Genomic DNA, 23,227 nt, shown 5'->3' on the forward strand with positions numbered 1-23,227 from the left:
GCATCAAATTAATAATTATATCCATCCAAAGTTCCTAAAATCTAGTAAACAATACAGTATCAAAACAGCTCAGAAATTACAGATACATTATGAGATAAAAAGTTTTAATTATCATGGAGTCTTTAAAATATATTCCTAATAAATTGTTATTATCTACATGCATGTACGAGTGTGTAGTAGGGTCTGGGGCTCGTGTTTGTTTGAGTAGCAGATGCAGAACACTAATCCGGTGGGACCCCCATAATCTGCCAGGTTTATGTGTGTGTGTGTGTGTGTGTGTGTGTGTGTGTGTGTGTGTGTGTGTGTGTGTTCTGGTCACCAGACAAGCCCCTGCAGCGCGCGCTGCTTTGCTCTCCATTTATCCCTTAAACCACACCCAAACACTGTGAGCGGCTGCTTCTGCCATAACTGCACTTTGAGTCAGAAAGTTAAATACCCCAACACTCATGTGTACACAAACAAATGCACAGACACACACACCAGATCTGATCCTATTAGCGATTACATCATTGACACACTGGCTCTCACATGTGGCACACTTCACTCACAAAGCAACATAAGAAGGACAATGTGTCAGTTCGCTGAAACTTTCCTCTTATGAAAAGACCACTTGTTGATTTTCTCAGTGACATGCATGTTGTATGACAGTGTCTAATCAGTCTCTCACACACTGAAGGAGTCATGTCAAATAGAGAAATGCTGATAGTAACAGGGACGATTCTATCTGGCCCCATGACACATATGAAAGGAAAACGTTAAAGTGGAAAGCTTGAAACATTCTCCATGTTCCATCGCATTCTGCGATTTTGTACACATCAACTATGACTTATTGCTTCGATCCCATGTAATCAAAACAGAGCTAAACTCTAAGCACTTATTTTCCTCATCTAAACTGATGTAGAGGAAGTGTGAGAAGCCCACCCCCAATTTGCAGCAGCGTGACAACCCTGGAAGACTGGACTGTCACCAAAATGCATTTACAAACAGAAAGAAAATAAACTTATCTCAATATCACTTTACGTATCTCTATAGTTCTTAAAAAGGCCTTTTACAAGGACTAAATCTAAATTCTATAATTAAATAAATACTCCTTCATCATGCCTGTCTTGCTCCAGTGTCTTACCTCCACCTCACAGGTGAAGTCGGTCCCGTCCAGTAGGGTCACATGACACACCACCAGTTTCATCTTGGTCTTCCTCACAAGGCGAAGAGGAGACTGGAAAATGGAAGTCTGGCCTTCTTCTGTTCCTCCCTCCCCTTCACCTTGCACCTCGTCTTCCTGCTCCTTCTTATCCTCCTCTGCTCCTTCTCCCTCTGTTGTCTCCTTGGTCTCTTCGGGACTTTTCTCAGCACTCTCTTCCACCTTCTCTTCCTTGGCAGGCTGAAGAAGTTTGAGGTGCAAGGAAAAAAAAAGGGGGTAAAAAATAATGTCAAACCTCAGAAGATCACAGGGTCTCCCACTGTGGCCCTTACATAAAAACTTCCAATCTTCTTTAAAAAACTCATCATTTGTTCAGTAGCATGAAGGAAATCATCTAAAATCTCCAAAGTAAGAAAGAGAAAACACCGTTTTCTCGATCACTCTCTGTAATTCCCCTTCTAGTCTGCATTTGCTCTTAGGAACTACAGGCGTTTCTTTTGGCCTGATTAGTGAAATGTTGATGTCACTGGGTGGGCCTGGGTGGCTTAATGTGATCGCTGGATGGAACAGTTTATGTGTGTGCATGTGTATGTGGGAGAATGGCTTTGTGAGTGCGTGTGTTTCTCCCTCTCTTTCTCTCTTGGCTGAGCAGCAGTTTTAAACAGACCAGTGTGTCCTGCTGTGGAATGTCAGTGTATCTCTACACTGCTTGAGTGTTGTGAAAAATGGTATCCTAGTATCTACCTGACAGCAGTTCGTCCCTTTGTTTCTTATTTAATCTAAAAATGAGGAACTTTATAAAGTCTGTATCCAAAACAACGTGTGTTGGACTGACGTGGGAGGAAATTTGTTTAAGCAAAGTACTTTACACCTGCTTATGGCTGGGGGACCAGTTTGGTGGTAGTTTCACCACTGTGACACACCATGCAATCCTCAAAGTAATGTATCCAACTGAATTTTGATGCAAATCCAATATGGAAAATTATGATGTTACAGTCTAGTCACACTTGACTCGGGATGGTCCAATCATTCTTTACACACTAATGCGCAGTAGCAGTACAGTTACAGGCAATCAAAACTAATGCAGCATATGTTCACTGGTAGTGATGCTCCTCTTTTCACTCAATTGATTACCTTAAAGGAACAGCTCAACATTTTGGGAGACAGCCTTGTTCACTTTTTTGCCAATGTGTAAATGAGAAAATCAATAATGCTGCCGTGTATGCCAGACTATTCCTTGGCTGTGAGCAGTAACTCCCCATCTCAGCAGGTTGCCTGGCCAGCTCGCAGTGATCACAAGATGCCAGACCTGGCCAAGAAATAGTTCAGCACACAACTCTACAAAAAGACTACAGCTTGTTTTTATACTTTGGTTTTTATATGAATTAAACAAAGATATGTGGCGTGTTTGGTGAGAGTGGTATTGATCTTCTTATCTCTCAGCAAAAAAGCAGATACATGTATTTCCCATAATGTTGAACTATTGCTTTAAGGGTTGGGTGTTTTTCTATTGTGTGCCTAATTGGGTTCCCAACCCCTGGACCACATACTGGTACCAGACAAAACATTTGCTACCAGGCCGCAAGTAAACCATGTAATTCAGAAAAATTTACTTTCTGTTTGGTTTTGTTTTTATTTTTGCACTCTCTTGCACCTTCACCGTCATTTTCTGACTCCGTCAAGGTTAATGTGTGTGTTGGGAGGATAAACAGAGATATCAGCCTGACAGACTGCAAGCAAACTAATGGGTCTACATTATCTCCCCGTGTGTGTACTGATGAGGTGTGGAGAGCACCCCACATGTGACAAGTACCTCAGTGTCTGCGCTGGCGTTGGAATGAGATTCTGCCTCTTTTTCCTGCACTTGCTCTGACTTGACTGCCTCCTTCTCTTCCACTTCCTCTGCGTGACCGTTCACTTCTGGGGCAGGGCCCTCCTCTTCCTGTGCCACCGGGCTAACGGCTTCCTCTGTGGGTGGGAACTCCTTGGTTGGAGAGGTCTTCATGGGTCAGGAAAAAAAAGACATTAAAAGTCTAACCTATATTACATACATTAATTAATTCCCAGTTATGATATGAAAATAAACATTATAATATCATAATTTAAGCAGGGTTTTCTATTCAGCCATTACAACATAATAACAGTGGATTTTTACTGTACCTGGCTTTGAGATTTCTGCTTCTTAAGCCATGTTGGCAGGTATCGAGATATTCCTTTTCCGTCTTTCCCCTCTTTCTCCTTCTCCTTTTCTTTCTCCTTCTCCTCTCCCTCTGCGTTCGCTACTTCCTGGGTTTCTTCTGTTACCTTCTCTGATTGGTCCGGCTGAGCAGCTGACTCTTCTGCTTTCTCCTTCACCTCTGTTTCAGAGCCTGCTTCTGTTGTCATGGTGACAGGTCAACCTGCAGAGAAAAGAAGAGTGATGGAGGAACATTAGATTAGATTTTAAGTATCACACATTGACAACATTAATCCAAACCATTTTAATGATGAATGTTGTATATATATATATATATATATATATATATATATATATATATATACACATTTTATTTGGGTTTATTTAATTGGATCAGCATCGTTGAGATTATTCCGAAACACTGAAAATGATATTCTGCTATATCCATAACTTTAATAAGAATGCAAATTTGTTGTGGCTGTTAGTATATGACAGAGAGCTGGAAAAAGATTGCCCCACAGATTTTGGCACCAACATAAATTTTTCATGGCATAGCATGCAACTCCAGATTTTAGTCTGGAGTATCTTTTATGAATAAGCCATGTGGTCCCATAGTTTCTAGTTTTGAGTGCAATCAATGTTTTCTTCACAATATGAGATGGACCAAATGGTAAACAAAAAAAATCTGGATATCAATAACTATAAACCTATTAGGTGCCTCATCATGAAAGCAATACAACACCAAAATTAAATATATTAAGCTAAAATATACTTGTTGATCTCAGTCCTTTATCTCGCAGCCGTTAGCACATGAGCTCATAGCTGTTTGAAACATTAGCTTTTGGGTTGGTCCATTCCTTTTACCCAAGTACACAAACGAGAAAACAGTGTAAGATGTCATTATGTCACATGGTGAGCTTCATCTGGGACAACAGCTCAACAGCTGGTTACAAGCAGTCACGCACATTTGTGCACACACATAGACACACAGCGTAAGAGGGCGAACTAGTCAATTCTTAATATCTGAGTCATTGGTTTTACCCTGCAGCTGTGGTCAACACGCACACGCACGCACGCACGCACGCACGCACGCACGCACGCACGCACGCACGCACGCACACACACACACACACACACACACACACACACACACACACTTCAACCCAAATATCTTTGGCAGCACTGTCCACACACACCCAATCAAAGAAACAGACATAGTAATTCAGCATGACACTAATTTGCTGATTACATTAGACGACCATTGGTCTTGAGGGCAAGGTGGGGTCAGGATCTGCATTGTTACCCACAATGGGTGTCTACCTGTTTTGGTGTGTGTGTGTGTGTGTGTGTGTGTGTGTGTGGTGTGTGTGTGTGTGTGTGTGTGTGTGTGTGTGTATGATTCATACACTATTAAGTCATTGTCATCCACTGGCCTTTCAACTGTTGTACTCAATGTTTCTAACTGTGTCTCTTTTTCTCCCACACTATGTCTCTCTGACCTTCTCAGTCCGATTCTATTATTTGTTATGTCGTGTACATTTTACTTTCTGACCATCTTACCAGTAATCTGACTCTCTCTTTTCTGCCCTGTCACCTTCAATAAGAGACGACACACAAGCACACACACACACGCACGCACACATCCACAGTGCAGCAGTGGTGTGCTGGGAGGGGGGTGGGGGTAAAAATAGAACAGGTCTCCTTACGCATGATAGGCTAATGAGGTAGGGAGGGGAGGAGGAGAGATGGCTAGAAAGAGGTGTGTGTCTTAGTGTGTGCAAATGTCAGAGAGGCAATACATGCACTTTTGTAAGAGAAGACAAAAGACAAATACCACTGACTCATCTCATACAAAGAGGGAATCCTGGTGACATTACACCACAATATTACAAGGACAGAGCTATTGTTATTCCAAATCTTACTTTTTGTCCATAAAAACACCAGAACCACCAATGTATTTTGTCTGTGTCTTAACAATTCCTGACTTATGGCTTCTATCTAAACTGGGAATCAAATTGTTGTTCTAACATGGGGGAAAAGCTATTTCCTTGAAAATAACATGGTCAATGCATGGATGCAAATGGTCAGTGTCATTTAAAGGAGGCATGACAGGTGAAGCTGGGTTTAGTTAGTAATCAACATACAGTATATTCACAATCACGTCCCCGATGAATTCATCCACACTGAACCACTGTGGCACTGACCAAAGTGTAGCTGTGTAACAAGCAGGCAAGATGACATTGTTACATAGGGTTTTAAATTTGGTCCAGATTAATTTTAAATCAACATATTTTTGTCCCTGTGTGTGAAGCTTTAGATTGAGCCATCTATACAGCTCTGTTACTACCTACTAACTGCAGATCCCACTCTTCTGAGACACTGTGTTTCTCAATAGACTAGCTAGCTGTGTGTGTGTGTGTGTGTGTTGGCACCACTGGGTAGCTTTTTGCAAGATGTTCGTCACGGCCACTTTGGCCTGCTTTACACTGGCCCCTTCTCTCTACAACTGTTTAACACCGGGAACCTTGTTCTACCTCTCTCACAACTATCTAACTCTCCCTCTTTCTCTCTCTCTCTTTCTCCATCTCTTTCTATCTATCTCTGCTACTCTCCAACCCAGGGTGCCTCTTTTGCTTTTTCACTAAATCTCTGCACTCATCTCTCTCCTCTCTCAATCCCTTTCTTCCGGGCCCCCTTTCAATCCCCTCCAATCGCCCACTCGCATTATCTCCCCCTGAAGCCCCTCCTCTTTCCCTCTTCTTCCCACAGTCCATATAAACAATAGCAGTGGCATTATTATAGCCTCTCTTCATATATACTCATATGTACACACTGAACAGTTTATGGCAGGAAAACCATCTGTAACTGGCAGTGGAAACTGGCACTCATCACACTCATGTATTCCTGTATGTGACTTAGCTAGAACTGCAACAGCAGTTTCATGTGACTGGGGTCAAACATGGGTTAAATGCCAGACATAGTCATAAACTCACCTCCTGTATGAAAAGAGTTGAACTATTATCAGATGTTATGTGTTTTGTTGCTCCATTAAGTGTCAAGAATTTGTCTAGAGGAAAGTCCTGTAATACTCCAGTGTTATGTTTTATCCGACTATTCCGTAGTCAATTAGTAGTAATCAAGTAACCCCGTCTTCCAAGTAAGCAAGAGAGAAAAGCCTGCAGACTCACGATAAACACACAGACACACAGATAGTCTTGCATGTTGAATTAGATGAGGAATTTGTATCACTAATACTAACTTAGCTCATTTCCTCATCTTATCATTATCTATATATTTACATATCTGCAAGCAATTGCCACTGAAAGCAGCTTTATCAACATTTATTTTCGCTCTAATCTTATTTCTTATTTTTTAATCTTAATTCCTTGAGCCAACTCATCTGTTTAATATAGTCTGCTTTCAGTGAGTGGATGTTGCACAAGACTGTCACACCAATAGATAAATACCAAAGATGAAAAATGTACCTTTTACAGCACTTAATGACATTTATTAGAGCTTTAAAGCTGTACTGAACTAACATTTACTGCTGTACTCCACAAGACAGCAGCTCTCAACCAATTACATGTTACACCTGCCCTTTTTTATTTAAAATGAATGGTTGAATGAATGAATGAATGAACCGATGAATACAACTACTGGCCTTACCTATTGTTGTTTCTGTTGCTCCTCCCCTGTAACTCCTTTCCTTTTGCCACTTCCCTTCACCTCCTTTTTTCTTTCTGTTTGTTCTCACTTTCTTTTTGCTCTTCTTTCTCCGCCTTTCTTAACTTCTGTCTATAGCTTTCTGTTCGTGTTCCTTTCCTTTACTTTTGCTTCCCACCTCCTAGCAAACGCCTGTCCTACAAACTGTCATTGCCATTTTCTCTCCTCCTCCATCCTCTCCCGTCTCCCTCAGAGCTCTGCTTCCCCCGGGACAATCGCTCACAGAAACAAGGGCAGAAAACGAGAGAGAACAGAGAGGGGTTGGGGGAGCGGAGAATGGCGAAGAAGTGTGTGTGAGAGCGAAGAGCGAGGCGAGAGAGATGGAGAGGTGGAAGATGGATGGAGAAAGGAGAAGAGAGATAGAGACCCAACCCACTGCGCATGCCTACTGTGCCAGATTCCTAATGGATACATAGCACAGAAATGGAAATAACACTTTCTCAGCTGTTCTTTTCATGCCCATTCATTTTTCACTACATCCAAAGGAAGCTAGTGTGGGAATCGCTCCTCTTTCAATTTCTTACTTTCAATCAGTCCACAATCTTAACTTCATTCCCTCAGAATATTTATCAGAAACAGTTCTTTCTCTCCAACACACTTCATCTATCTTAAACAATCACTTCTAACTGAAACATAAGTCTTATTTTCCTGTTCTCAATCCCTCAGAGAATCTTCATAATGTTAAGCTATTACATCATTACTACATGTTCTTGGCCTGCAAAACTTAACAACTCAATTTTACATCCTCCAAGGAAGAAAAAATAAATAAGAAGTTACATAGATTACATCTCGGACAAGAGGTGAGTTTTCATCCGGCTGTTTTTATGCAAATTTTCAATTTGTGAAAAAAATAAAACACTATATTTTTTACACAGTTGGAAGAGGTGGAAAAGTTGGTGTATCAATAAAAGGTGAATGCATCTAAGTGAAATCAGATTCAGCAAATGAATGATGGCATACAGAAACCACTTGGCTTAAACGTCACTCAAGCTTTTCGCTCCAGGAGAAGAAAAATGGTGGCAGACGAAAACATTATGCATGTGTGCACCAATGAGGAGACTGCAATGTTCAGTGATTTAATACGCGCATAAAAAAAAAAAAAAAAACATCTTTTTTTGTTTTTTAGATCATGGCAAAAAATCCCTGTGGCAGAAATAATTCTGACACTTATATAGACTTTTACTGACTAGATTCCCCATATGAGAGCATATCCTCTTTGGCAAAATTAGTGTTTGCTGTTTTTACCCCTCACACTATCACAAACACCATACTGCAGCTGCATGAGTCAAGCAAACACACACGACGGCTCCTCCACTTATAACTTTACTGCTGCCTGACTGGGCTTTAGGGTTCATCGTCATAGCAACAACAACTTCATGACCTGGACTGTGGCCAAGAGATAAAATTTTATGAGAGACAGACACAGTATTGAGTACAGAAGGAAGAAAAAGACAGAACAGAAAGAGATAAGTTGCTGGCTTCAATGTTTTCACGTTTGTGAGGATATGACAACTTTCAGTCTTATAAAAAAAAAAAAACATATTAATACCCATCCATCTCACTCTATGGGGTAGAGTGGGGGTAGGGAGGGGAGGAGCGGGTTTCCATGGCAATGACATTCATGGACTACAACAATAAATCCCAATGGAGACAAGAGATTACCACAGCAAAAATACAGATTAGTGGATGGGCGTAGAAGTGACAATAGAGATTATGACCGTGCCTAAACCCATTTCAAACCACATCAGATTTACAGCAGATATTGCACGGTGGACCTACAGGAACTGCAACAGCTACTTTTCACTCTCTCCTCTCATCACTGATGCACCACACCCAACAGAAAAGGATGCTTGGATTACAGCAGATATCTCTGCATGTGTCTCTGCATTTGTCCTTGACAAATTGACATGACATTAAGTCCACATTGTGACAAGACACGTCTGTATCACTGTGCATTTGATGCTCCAAATCAAGAGATGGGAACAACTATAAGCACTCCATCACTCAAGCCCACTTTATAAGTACCAGAGGGGCCAATTCTTTTCACAAAGCTAGGGGGGCAGAGAATAGCAAAAACACCCTGCCTATCTGATTGGCTTGGCTGCATTTTCAAACACTGTTTTGATAAAAATGTAGGGCAGTGATGATTCAGAGGTTTGGATCCAGGTTAACCATCCTGTGTGTGTAAGTAGTAACAGGTGTTATTATGTCAAAACATTAAATCATATTTAGTGTGTACACACGTGTGCATGGATGGTGGGCGTGTGGACACAGTGTATTAGCTCACAAAACCAGCTACACCATGTCACACACATTCCCACATAATACCACCTACATTGAAGATACAGTATACTGTAATGATATCATATCCCAATCCCTTCCAACACACACACACACACACACACACACACACACACAATCACACAGACACACAGGAGGAGTATAGCTTTCATTTCAATTCGGCAAAACTAATGCTGAATGAATATGGATGCACTACTGAAGTCCCAGTAGTGATCATAATATCTGCCACTACAAAGTTAGATCACATTTGTTTTTCAGTATTAAGCTCCACATCACACACTTTTAGACAACTACCCACTTACAATTTAGACCCTAAGCACATGAGAAAGGATGTAAGAGAGAGCTGAACAGAATTGTTCGCTTACAATTTTAATTTTGATGTGATGATGGTGCTTAATGAAACATAAAGGGATCACCAAAGCCATTACAATACATCTTGAGTAGGACATGTGCGTCCAACAATTCAAGGCAATCCAACCAACAGTTGATTCCACACAAATTTCAACCTAAAAGTCAGGACGTCACAGAAGGAGGATTCATCACCTGGGAAACTTAAATATCGGTAAGTTATTTCACGGCAATTCATGAAATGGTTGCTGAAATATTTCAATCGGGACTAAGGTGATGGACCAACCAACCAATAGACCAGCAGACCAGCATTGCCATCCCTAGATCCACATAACCAACATGACTTAAAATAGAGCAACAATAATGCTAGCTACAAGAGGACCCCATTCACTGCCAACTGTAGTAAATGTGAATTACAGTTTTGAACCAACAACAGCAGTACCTCAGAGGTGTGGTTCACCTATCAAACTTTCTTGAAATATATGCATAACTACCATCTCATCCCCAAAGCTGGATATCATTCGATCGCTGTTTGTTCGTGTCATTCCAAGGTTCAGATGTTCATAATGTGCATTAAGAAACACTTTCACTATTTCAATTGAGCTACAGAGGTTGTTTCTGACAGCTGGTGTACACTGAGTGCAATGGGTTCCAATAAAAGCATTGGAAATCGATTGGCCTTCACACAGCTGAGACTAATGAATTAAAAACCAATCCTGCAGATCACACTGGGACATCCCAAATGTCTGATTCACTGATGCAACAAGCTAACAGTTTTACAAACTATTCCTCCAACAGCTGACAGTTTCTGAGCCCCAGTGTGGTTTTGAAATAACCAAAACCACACAGAGTGGAGAATCCTAATCTGTGCTGTTCTCTTGTACAAACTGTCCATCTGTCACGCAATGAGCATCCATACACACACAGATATGAGCACACAAATATAAACGGATACTAAAACATATGTAAACACGTGCTCAGAGAATCACTGATTAATACACTAGAAATGGGTTTATGTTTTCAATCACACATAGATGTGTACACACACACACACACACACGCGCACACACACACACACACACACACACACACACACACACACACACACACAGCTGGTGTGAAAATTCTGAACATGCCTGTCCCTTTACACTGCACTCTGACCCTCAAACTGAGGATTACACAAAGGATAATCCCTGTGTATGTTTGTGTGTCTGTCTGCCTGTCTATCCATTCATCCCTTCATCTTAGTCTCCGCCTCTGCCTCTATTCCCATCTACACCTGGCATCAACCTTTTGCTGGCCTGAAACAACACAAACGCTCCCCTTGTGTCTCTTTGCTGCCTTTGGTTTGAGCTTAGCAAATGAAAGGTCATCTTATAAGTGATGTTTAGATGACCAACGCTATGTCATTATTTCTGTTACTGTGTTATTGGTGTCAGCTCAAAAGCGTTATTGTCTGCATTCCTACTGTTACTCAACATTAGGATCCTCCATTCACTTCTATACTCCTCATCTTAACTTCTATTAAGAACTATAAAACACTACTAGAGTACTGCAAGGCATAATTCAAATCTTTTACCACTAATGTGCTGATAATGTATGGATGCTATGTGGTACTATTATATTATTATATTATACCATATATAGAAATCTGCAAATAATATTATCAATAATATTAATAATTAATTACTGGTTAATCAGTTACTTTTTATTGGATTTGGTCACTTCCTAAACATTAGAAAACTGTAAAAATGCATATAACAATCTTTGAGAGCTCAAAATGATTTCTTGGAATTACTTGATTTGTTTAAACCACACTTCAACACTCAAATCTATCCAATTTACAATGTCATAAAACAGATAAAAGCAGCAAATCTGTATTTTTGACAAACTGGAACCTGCAGATTTCTTGCTATTGTGCTAGTATTTTTGGCATTTAGTCCATTTCTTTTAAACCAAAGTACTGTCAATAATCCACTTGTTTTTCTCTTAAATAATAAATTTTTTACCTTTAATTTCAGTTTACCTTATTGGCATGTAAAACACACACATCAGGGTTATAATGTATTTCCCTTTATCCATGAACAATGTTGAATACAAAACAAACTTGATGCAAGAAAATAATTATATTAAGCGTTAAAATGAGGTAAAATGAAAATATATTTTATGTACCCTATCTCCTAGTTATAAGTCTCACTCTCTCCCTCTCTCTTTCCCTCTTTGTGTGTGTGTGCGTGTGTGTGAGAATAATGGGTCAGCTCATAACTACTATTGTTAACTGCTAAACTCCCCTATTCAGCGATTAAAGCAGTCAGGCGCAAGTGCCCTGTCTGTGTGAACGTGAGTGTGTGTGAGACAAAGAGTGAAAGTATGGGTGGGTCACACGAGTGCACATGAGGAGAGGAGATACAGTTTACCATGTGTGTGAGACGGACTGACAAAACAGAAAAAAGGAAGACAAAAAAAGCAGGCATTAGCTGGGAGGAAGAGAAAGAGTGGGTGCATGAAAGGAAAAGAAAGACAGCTCAACCGCACAGCTCAACATAGTCTCTCTCTCTTCTAGCAGTGGGTGTGGTGTTACTATGGCAACATACATCCCATAGAGGGTGGTAGCAACAGGTGCCTTGGCAAAACAGATGACTTCATGGGCATTAGGGCTCATTTTTACAGCTGCCTTGTGTGGCAACTTGATGCAGGAGTGAAAGAAAATCTGGATCATCAAATATTGATTAGAACAGACTGAAAGCTTTGCTGTTAGCAAACTGTCAAAACATGGTGTTTCTCACTCTTGGCAGCTGATTCAATACATTAGTCATTCAAAAGTATTTCTCTCAATCTATTCTGATTGACCACAAAATACAGTCGTGGGACTGTAAGGTGCTCTAGCAAACCACCAACTCACAACCGCCTGCCATTAATTTCCTAACTACTAACCTTAACCCCTAACTCTAAAATTAGGCATTCCCCTTGTGAACACCATAAGATGTCCTCATTTTTAGAACATCATCCTGTTTTCTCAATTACTGTGAGGACCTGTTGCCTCTAAAGTCCAGACACATACTCACACATTGTCATGTGAAAAATGCTGCAGTAACCAGCTCTTTTTTCAATGACATGACCACAAGGATTTACTTAGGCGTCTAGTATCAGTTAATCCCAGACCAATGACCTCTGACCTCTAACCAGGAAACAGGAAGTGTGCCCTCCTCCCGTTTCCTCCTGGTTAATCTCCCATCTCTGTATCTTTATCTTCAATTGTCATTTTTAGAGACACATATGACTCTGTATGTGTGTCTCCCTCATTAGAAACCTATCAATATAAAAACAGGAAATGACTACATTAAAAACAGCTTTTCTGTCTGGCGCTGAACAGTTTTTTTCTCTGACTAATCATAAGGAAAACTTATATGTTTCTCATACATGTTATATTTTGGCAGGCAAACTAAATTTGAATTAAATTTATAGGCAGCGTATTTTATAATCCCCAAGAGAAATTGCAGAATTGCGAAAACTGACAGAATCCACTCTATTGTATATACATCACAGTTTCACAGTTAGACGAAAAAGGACGGAAATGACTGTTGTGCTGCTCACTACTGAATATCTTTTGGGAGGGGGTGACTTCAGACACTGTACTAGCTAACTTTGTTAACTTTGTTAATGGACTAAAACCATTTTGTGATGCCCTAGAAAATAGGAAATATGGGGACAAAAAGTGGAAATGCACGTAGCAAAACGTTGCCTGGGCGATTAGATAAAGGCTAAGTGTGTATCAAGACCAAGACTAAAACAAATGAAGTTTTAATTCATTTTATCAAATGACTGGTGGTAAAGGAAAATAAATAAAATATATCTTTCTACACTCCACCATAAGTAGTCTGTCTGAATCTCCCCCTCTCTCTCACTCACACACACACACACACACACACACACACACACACACACACACACACACACACACACACACACACACAGTTCACTGGGTTCTTTACACACTTTCCAAAATGTTTTACAAACTTCTGAGCCTCTCAAAAGCAACTAATGAGAGTAAGTTAGCAAGTCTACTCTCCCTCTCAACCTTCTTGCCCCAGACACTCCTCTCACTTCCTTTCTCTCCCCCTCCCCTGTGATTCCTCTCTTCTCTTATTCACGAGCCTTTCTGACTTTTTTTGACAGACTGATTGAATGAATGAACAAATTAATGAATAGTCACCACATGATAAATGAATTAATTGTTCAATGAATGAGAGAATATGAATAAATGAATCATTAATGAAAAAAAGAAATCAATCAGTCTTTTTTGATTATTTAACAATCAACATGGTATCTCAAAAACTCCAAATGGAAAAAACAAATTATGTATATCCTATACTCAATCCATGTTATCCTACTCTATCAACTTTAATATGTTAAAGCTCTCCAATTTTAAAGCTTTTATATAGCTATTTATATAATTTCTTCATTATTGATTTGTTTTTTTTGTTTTTTTTAAATCAATTCTTCTGCTGATATAAACCTCTGTGCCAACATTTCCTCATGTTGCTCACTAAGATGCGGCCTTTAAAAGATGAAGGCGCTGCCCTGTCCTGCCATGCTCTGTTCTGCCTCTCTCTGTGAGAATGTGACCCTATGCTGATTAATCTGTTTTTAACTATGTTTGGCCCCCTGCCAAAGCCACAGGCCCACGTTCTCTCCCTCTGTTTTTTATTCTATCGTTTCTTTCAGAGCTGGACACTTGCTGGGGAAGGCAGTTTGCCCTCTCTGATTTAAAATGTTATCCCTCAATACAAGGATTTTCTGGTCTCCTTTAATAGATTCTCTCTATTAACACAAAATATTCATGCTCAAACTATTATATTTGACTCCTTTAAGCATATACACAACATAAAAACTTACTGATGAATACTACAATAACCATTTTTCACCACTCTTTTCTCATTTACATTTTTTGGCATTTAGCTGACTCCCTCCATCACACACGTCCTTAACATCTCTATCCCTCTTTCACTCTCCTCCCCTCTTTCCCCCACTGTCTCTGTGGCAGTAATAAGCTGAGCATTGCACTACAGTTTCCATTCATCCATGCCTCTCTGATCTTCTCTGTGGGTATCCGAACCCTGCGGTGCCCGCTGGCCAAGCTGCCCTGAAAGCTAGAGGCTATTACTCCCCGGTCACGGCTCACTGCCACACTGTAGAATATGTCCACCTTAGTAATTGTTGTGACTGTCCCAATGTCGCTACAATAGAGGAGATGAAAGCCTTGAATTGTGCTTTGTGGTTATAGTAGCAACCACCTTTACAGACTGGAACAGAGCAGACAAAATGTCTTGAACTACATTTGTGACTTTGTGCTTTGGACGATTGAATTTTTTTCTGTACATGCTACTTTTCTAAAAACATAGTCACCTCTAGTCACTCAAACTGATGTGAGACAGTCGGACTATCTGTGTGTGGTTGAGCTGATGTGACGTGTTTTGCTCCTGTTGATCGCACAGGGTCAGGATGAAAATACACACACACACACACACACACACACACACACACACACACACACACACACACAGGGATGTTCCCATAGCCTTTCCGAATGGTTAAGCAATATCTCTCACTCTCTCTGTCGCTCTCACTCAGTCTCTCTTTCACTCTTACTCACTTCCTCTCCATTTGCTTCTGCCTTCCCTCCCTTTCTCCTTTGGTCACTCCATCACCCACTTTCTCCACTTTCCCATTTTCTTATTTTTTGCCTCCCTGTGTCTCCCCAACTCACCCTTCAACCCGTCACATGGTGAGGGTGAGAAAAATGAACAAATGAGGAAGTGTGTGAGTGCGTATGTGTCTTTGTAGTGATTTCCTTAAACTAACGCAGGAGTGACAACACACCAGACACTGTTTGCAAGTGATAAAATATTAAGAAATCTTACTGCCTCCCTTTGACAAAGAGCCAAATTAGTTCTCCTATCACATTAAGATGGTTACAAAAAAGAAATTCTTGATCAACTATGCACCTGTTTTACACCTATTACTGTCATCTTCTTTTGGTTGTTTCTCCCCATTTTATGCTGCTTCCTTTTAATTTTAATTTACAGTGCTCAAAAGCATAATTTCATAAGATTCACAAATCCCAAATGACTGGAAATGACAACAGCAATATAGAAGATAGAGAAGAAAAACCAAATCATGCTCTCATTCTAGCTAAGCCAGAGTTAGTTCCAGCTACCTTTAATGAGCAGATTCTCCCACCAGAACAACCAATTAAGGCTTCTCATTACTGGGTTTGACAAAGCCGCTACTGTTCTACACATCCTGGGAGTCTGAGAATGAACATGGCGTTGATGATTATAGATAAACTATACACACAGAGAGGGGCCTGACAGGAAGAACACACCAGAGTGACACAGAGTACGTGCTCACTGCCTGCTTCCATCTTTCCAGACCAAGAACCCTTTGTGCTAAAAAAAATTATATTAAGCCAAAGATGTTCCAATGCATATTGTATTCTATGTGGCTATATATATATATATATATATATATATATATATATATATATATATATATATATGTGTGTGTGTGTGTGTGTGTGTGTGTGTGTGTGTGTGTGTGTGCCTGTCATAGAAGCTGTAACCTACAGTGGATTTTCTTGTAGTGCACCTACATGTGATGCTGTACCAAGTAACCTGAAAACCTGTAACACAATACAATAAAATACAATAGCCTGCAGAAAAGAATGCCTTTGTTAGGTGTATAATGTTCAATTGCTGATGAGACCGTGTAAGGAGAAGTGTGAAATAAACTCTAGCAATTGTTGGGTGCACAATCGGTGCTGTTGTTGTATTGATTTTGTATTTTAACTATTTATTATCTTACTTTGGCCTCCTCTTATCTTAGATTGTACTGGTATTTATGTTACCCTGCCTATTTTTGTTCACTTTAAAGCAAGATTCAAGCTATTTATTTTTCAGCAGTTTCTTACTCTGTACTTTTGTCTCCATGGTCAAACTGAACAATGACAAAATGTTTGATTGTGGAAATGTAGTGTTGGTTGGGAGGACTGGCATTAATGTAGCTCGCTGGCTGGGCGGCTGGCTAGATCATGATTCTTTTATATAATTTGCTCACTTCACGGGGTTTCCACCTCGGCTCTTGAAGAGGTTTAGGTCATAGCATCACCAGTGGGATTAGCATTTTATGCACAAAGTTCACAATCCAATCCTTTATAACCAACATTACAATGGAAAGCAACTATCATGACAAAAAGATTGTAGTAGTATATGTGGGATGTTAAACATGCTCAGGTATTTTAGAAGTTATTCAGGAAGAAATCTGACTCTGTTATTGCTTTATAAATTACATACGATCATTCACAAAACAAACACTCGATGCAACTGTTACAATGACAGAAAACATATTGTCTATTTTTCACACACTGTACACCACCAGTGTCCATGACTTTGTCTCTGCCCTCATGTCCTCCATTTCTACCTAACCTACCTTCCCTTTCCTCGGAGCAGAAAAGACAAGAAGGCCAAAGGCACCGAAGGTGAGTTGTGCTGATTAAGGTGATGAGTAGCTGGCCACACAGACACATAGTTAGAGGTAGATTTAAAGGTGATTGTTAGTAGCATAAGTGCATGGCTAGGTGCCCTTATATTAGTCTGTCTGTGTCTGTCAGGCTCAGTCACACACCAAACACGGAATTGCAAAAGACACCTATCATATCATCGATAGTTATTGATAAAACCAGGTGATTCCTCTAAAAGAGCCAGATATAACATAAACTGCTTGAAGATTATCCGACTGTGGCACCACACAGATATTGATTTAATGCATTGGAATTAAATTAGTAATGTAATCAATATGTTTGCCAACTGCCACTGACTTTTTACACGTCAGCACAATCTCAGCTCAGTCCAGTCTGTTAGTTTGTTGGCCTGCCTTCCTATCTGTCTGAGAACTACTAGAGCCCGTGCCTTCTGTCAAAGTAAGACTTCAGTGAGTTTTTCTGGGAAACACACATGTGAAGTACTGTTTGCACATCATGTCAGCAGACAAATAGTAGCAAGAGTATGATGAAAAAGTAAGATATTTTAACAGAAATGGGGGCGCAGTCAAGGGAAAACCATCAAAATTGAAACAAAATTTACTTCTGAGAGTTTAAAATCCATTTTTAAACTTTGAAATCAATCCTTTACTGAAAAATGTGCCATGGTCATATTAAAGTAAGTAAAGTTGCTTTTAAAGTAAAAAGAGGTCAAATATTTTATGAATACAGCCTGAAAATTGATTGAAGAAGTTGCTTCCTGTTATCTGCTTCATATCTTTATGAATTGAAGTCCATCTTTTCTGGATGGTCATTTCCTATCCCATGTTTTATTCTACCACCACATCACCAGACGAAACCCACCCTTTAACATCAGTAAACAAACGTTAAACTAAGGGGACTGCATTTCCCAAACATCTTTGTAAACGACTTTCCAACATGAAACCATATGAAGCGAGTATAACTCCTATGAAAACAGGAAAACAACGTGTTCTCTGGGTTTGTTACTGCTGTCCGAAGCTCTGCCCCCGGACACAAAAGTAAAATACACAACAACAGATAAAACTGCTCAAAATTAAATGTTGTCGTTGTTCCAAACAGCTCGAGGCTTTCTAGCTACTTCTTGTTTACTTAAGCAGCTACATGAATTGCCCTGCAAAAACGGAGGCGGATGTTTGAATAGTGTGTTTTAAATGTAACGACTACGTTAGCATGGTCATAAGAACCAACCGCCAGCAGTAAACTCACCGTCAACGTAACGGTAGGATTCACCTACACCAGGAAATACAACCACTACCAGTAACGTAGCGGGGTCTATTCATTTAGAAAATGACTTTTAAAACACGTGAGTTACGCCTGCTTTACCTTTAGCTAACTGTTTCCACGAAACCTTTGATGCTAACCACACGAATCACAGCCGAGCTAGAAGCAGCGTGACATGAAAGTAGTTAAGGTGATGGTAACAGGGATAATGTGGGAGAAGATAGGCGCCATGAAGCGCCTTACATCGAAGGTATGATTGCAACCCAGAGTAACGGATTTCAGAGGGAAGCATGGGGTTTGCTTGACTGTTTCAAAAGGACTGCTCCTAATCATTGTAGTTGATAGTACCGGTTGAGCACCTATATATATATACTGCAGCAAAATCGATGTATATCAAACGCAAAATCCAAAAAGCGTTGAACCAGCGGCTGTTGCTGGTGTATAAATCACGTGATTTAAAAGGGGGTAAAATTAAACGTTACCTGTTGCGATTTCCAACGATGCGTACCGGGAACTTCTCCAAACGTGGCCTCTCGCTCTGTTCTCCTCCAAAAAATAACGTACGCCCCACTATCTCAGCCTCCAAAAATCTCCACTACAGTCCACTCCACACCGACAATCTGGCCAGGGCTCAGAGCAGACTTGTCCGTCATCCCCAAGACCCGCCCCATACAGTGAAAAACATCTTTTGGCCGCTTTTCATTGGCTCAGAGGGATTACTGTATTAGATATTGAGATGTGATTGGCCCCCCTCGCTGTCCATTCGCGTTGGAGGGACGTTCGATGCAGATGTGGCAGCGGTAGTGCGGCGAGGTGGCTCCCTCTAGAGTTCGAACAGGGTCACTGCAATATGTTGATGTTGTATTCATTTATTTCTACATTTTTCAGTTCAGATTTTTGTGGACCACTCCTGCAGCCACCATTGAAATAGGAATTTGGGTAAGTTCAAGTTAAGCTTTATAATTTAGAGTTACACGCTCCTTTTCTACTTAGAAGTTGATTCATCACACCTGTTTTTGGTTAGACTTTTTTTTGTATGTTTTTTTGCTCTAGCTTTTTTGTTTTTCGCAACCATACTTTAAGTAAGTAATCAATAGACATTTTGTATTGTTCGTTAATTGTAGAAAATTATAACTGATGCTTGGAATTCACACCTAAAATCTCTGATGATGATGGACACATTAACCGATTATGTGATTAGATTACTTTTTCCACAATCATTTATTGTTTCTCTTCTCAACCCATGCTTACTCTCACACACAGACATACACACACAAAGGACAGACTGGTCGTTGCATTACATAAGGTATGGCTACTGCCACTGTGGGCACACAAAACCACACACACACACACACAACACACACACACACACACACACACAAAACATACACGCACACACCTCTTACATGCCCACACCCAGATTACAGAAGCTCAACTAATTGGCTTATAGTGTGAGGCAGCATGGAGATGTACAAAAGAGGAGGAGTAAACAACCATATAATGGCAACACTAATGTTTAGTAGAGTAGTACAAAAATAGTAGAAGAAATTTTAATGAGTGAAATACAAATATTAAAATATTTTGTGACATAAATTGACAACATGCATGACAATCCATCATCACATTTTGCTGCTTGATGTGGATCCAAAGTCATAAATATAGTAACTACGTGTGTTTCAGTGTACTCACCATAAGCAGAGCAGCATGGATTCAGCAGAGCAGCAGACCACAGCAGGCGAAAGCAGCGTGCACACACAAACACAGATAGATGCAGGGGTATGAGCACAGAAAATCAGACATTGCTTTAACCTCAGGCCTTACTTCACATCACATCAACATGTTTATTTTATGAGCTGCGTCTGCTACAGCAGAATCCCTCAGTTAGATCTAGTTGAAAATTAAGGTGGAGTAATAAGGAATTATAATATCATTTTATCATTTACATCATATACATAAAATTGATTTTACTGCTTTTTACTGCTTTTATCATCCATGCACTATGATCCAGATACAGAATTTATCCAGTCTGCTTATCAGTGAAGGGGCACAGCTGATTCCTGTTCAAACCTGACTCCTGAGTATCCAGGATAGTCATGAGAAAAAGACAACACATAGCAGATCTCTTCTCTGGTGTGACAGCAAGCAGTCATGTTTTAATCTAATTCTATTGACATATTATCCACATGTTAGCAGAGTGAAAGGAAACACACCCACGCTGGGACATTTAATCACACAAATAATACATGGCTAAATGCATTAAAGTCACCTCCCTCTGTGCCTGAAGTCCTGTCTCGAAGTCAGCCTGACTGTTATCAGTCTCAGTGTGGATCATAATAACAATAATACAGTGTGTTTAAGAGAGGCTATCACTTCATTAAAGCTGACATAAAAAACATCCTAGGACTATCTGATCACCATTTTTAAAATCAAAAGTCAGAAGAGAGAAAGTTTAAATGTGTGATCCTGAAAATGTAAAACCTGCTCCATAAATGGGAACTGGCAGGCTGTTTTTATTTTTACTTCATTACTGCAGAGTATTGTTACTATCTCTTTGACAGTGAGTGTGCCATGAAAGTTTTGCTTGGTTCTATGATGGATCATTTTTCCATCCATTCACCAGATTGAATGAGATCACTGTTAAAAAGATCACAATGAAGACAAAACGAATGCAAACATAGGGCTCTGCTATTAGTTGCCCGTCCATGATTTTCTAGATCTCTAATAACAAACAAAAGAAGTCAGAAAAATGTACCTGATCATCAAATGTCCCATATTGCGGAAATAGTCCCACACTGAGATTAAGACAGTCGTAATTCTTGACTCTACATCTAATCAGCCTGACCTGATCTCTCTCTCTCTCTCTCTTTCCTTGCTCTCTCTCTTCCCTGCTATGTCTGTCCACCTCCTCGCCTCCTGTTTTGCCTTACTTAAACCACTATGTGCACTATATGTTAGCTAGCCCACTGAGCAGTTCTCACTTTGCCCCTATGCTGCTGACTGCCTTGGCTCCACAGTGGAGCTGATCAACCAGGCCACCACTGTCCTGCTGTAAACCAACAGACTGTGCTCCTGTCGATAAGCTAACAGGCCTGGCTATCAGAAACACAGTGTCCCACAGCCAAGGAGCTGCAGTAAGCTAGCTTGTCGGTTTCCCATGCAGGCATGAGATCAAGCCAGTACAGATTCTCTGGAGGATTAGTGGCGAGTCCTTCTGAAGGGAATTACCCTGACACAGCCATCTGGACAGCAAAATATTGCCCACCAGACCAACTATCGTCCAGCCAACTCTGTGCCCTGATCTGAGGAACAGTTAGCTATTGCCCAGCCATCCCTCAACCCTGAGCTGAGGAACCAAAATCATTCAAACCTATGAAAACAGTAAATTATGGCCCCAGCAACAGTGTACCTTGATTCAAAGGAAAGCAAACTATCACTTAAACTATCAATTCAGTAGGTACGCAGTAGAAGAATGCTTAAATTAAATGGCTTAAACTGATTGCAGCTAAAAAGTGATTTTTAGTTGAAATTGGCGACATGTAGCACTCTATCAAAGATTGTGAATAGGTCCAAAGATCATGTTTGGAATATGGATAGAATTTGCAATCAGTCTGAGGGTTATGATACAAGATCTTCAAGGTTGTGGTCTAGTATTCAAATATTATTAGACTTTTCGTTCCATACAGTTAGGACACCAAAATTGATGATGCCTTCTTCCTTTTTTCTTTGCTTTTACAGTGTGTTTGTGCAAGCCACAATGCCATTTAGCTTGCTCATCATTAAGCTTTTGTGTGCCACCAGTTGAAGTGTTCCATTAAAAGTCAGACTTCATTAAAGTGCAATTAGACAATGCACGCTCTACATAAACGCTATCACATCCTCACTGCCCATTAGCCACTCCACTTGGTGGAAGCCTGTTGTAATACATCATTGTTTGATCAACCATGTGCTTGGAAGAAGGAAGAAATTATTTTAGAATTTATAGTTTAAATCCTAAAAAACAGTTTCCAGTATTATATATTCCAGTATTAATGTTGTAAAGGTGTGACAGGTGTGTCTTCTAATACTTTGCAAACAACTGCTAGGCGTATTCCAAAACCCAGTGCAATAAAAAACAACACTGCCAACCTATATTTGAGGACAGCTCTGTGTAATTCACATGACAAAATAAACACATATTACGCAGAAGCAATACCAACAATACCAATACCAGCAATACCAGAATGCACTACCAATGTATTGACCTATTACCTAAAATATAGTCTGTTTAAATAGAGCAGAGAAACACCATGCACCTGAAGGAAACACATCTCTGGTTAATCGTGTTCAACAGGAATTCACTGAAACCATCATCTCAGACCACAATATGTAATAATTTACATTTGTGGTCAGTAATAGGCATGATAGTCCATTGCTCACTTTCCTGCCAATAAACCTGAAAATCATGTAAAGTAAGTAAATCATCAAAATAGATGATGTTGTTTAAGTATAGGCCTACATATTTTAGATAGATAAACACATGCACAGGTGTACACACACCCAGCCAGACCCTGCACGAAAAACATGATAGCACAACATAATACACACACACACACACACACACACACACACACACACACACACACACACACATATCAAGCTGTATTTTTCAAGCTACTTGCCTGAACAGAGTTTCCCTGTATTTCTCCTCTACTTCTCTCGCTCTCTCTGTCTTCACATGAGTCAAACAAATACCAAGACA

General features: G+C 40.1%; 1 protein-coding gene across 14 annotated transcripts in view; it reads right to left on the bottom strand.

Moving 5' to 3' along the window:
- Positions 1-19,186, bottom strand: part of epb41l2 (erythrocyte membrane protein band 4.1 like 2) — a 50,992-nt gene extending 31,806 nt beyond the window's left edge. For 4 of the 14 annotated variants that reach the window (XM_056404948.1, XM_056404949.1, XM_056404952.1 and 1 more), the window contains exons 1-4: positions 18,972-19,182; positions 3,302-3,540; positions 2,955-3,140; positions 1,124-1,381 (exon numbers count right to left, since the gene is read on the bottom strand). In XM_056404948.1, coding sequence (XP_056260923.1) covers positions 1,124-1,381; positions 2,955-3,140; positions 3,302-3,526 — 669 coding nt within the window. In that variant the 5' untranslated portion in view covers positions 3,527-3,540; positions 18,972-19,182. Of the gene's footprint in view, positions 1-1,123; positions 1,382-2,954; positions 3,141-3,301; positions 3,541-6,983; positions 7,366-18,971 lie in introns of those variants that run through there. The other 10 variants (XM_056404954.1, XM_056404955.1, XM_056404953.1 and 7 more) reach the window with 6 other exon arrangements.
- Positions 19,187-23,227: the final 4,041 nt, after the last annotated feature.

This window comes from Seriola aureovittata, chromosome 19 (assembly GCF_021018895.1).
Source record: "Seriola aureovittata isolate HTS-2021-v1 ecotype China chromosome 19, ASM2101889v1, whole genome shotgun sequence".
Classification (NCBI taxonomy): Eukaryota; Metazoa; Chordata; class Actinopteri; order Carangiformes; family Carangidae; genus Seriola; species Seriola aureovittata.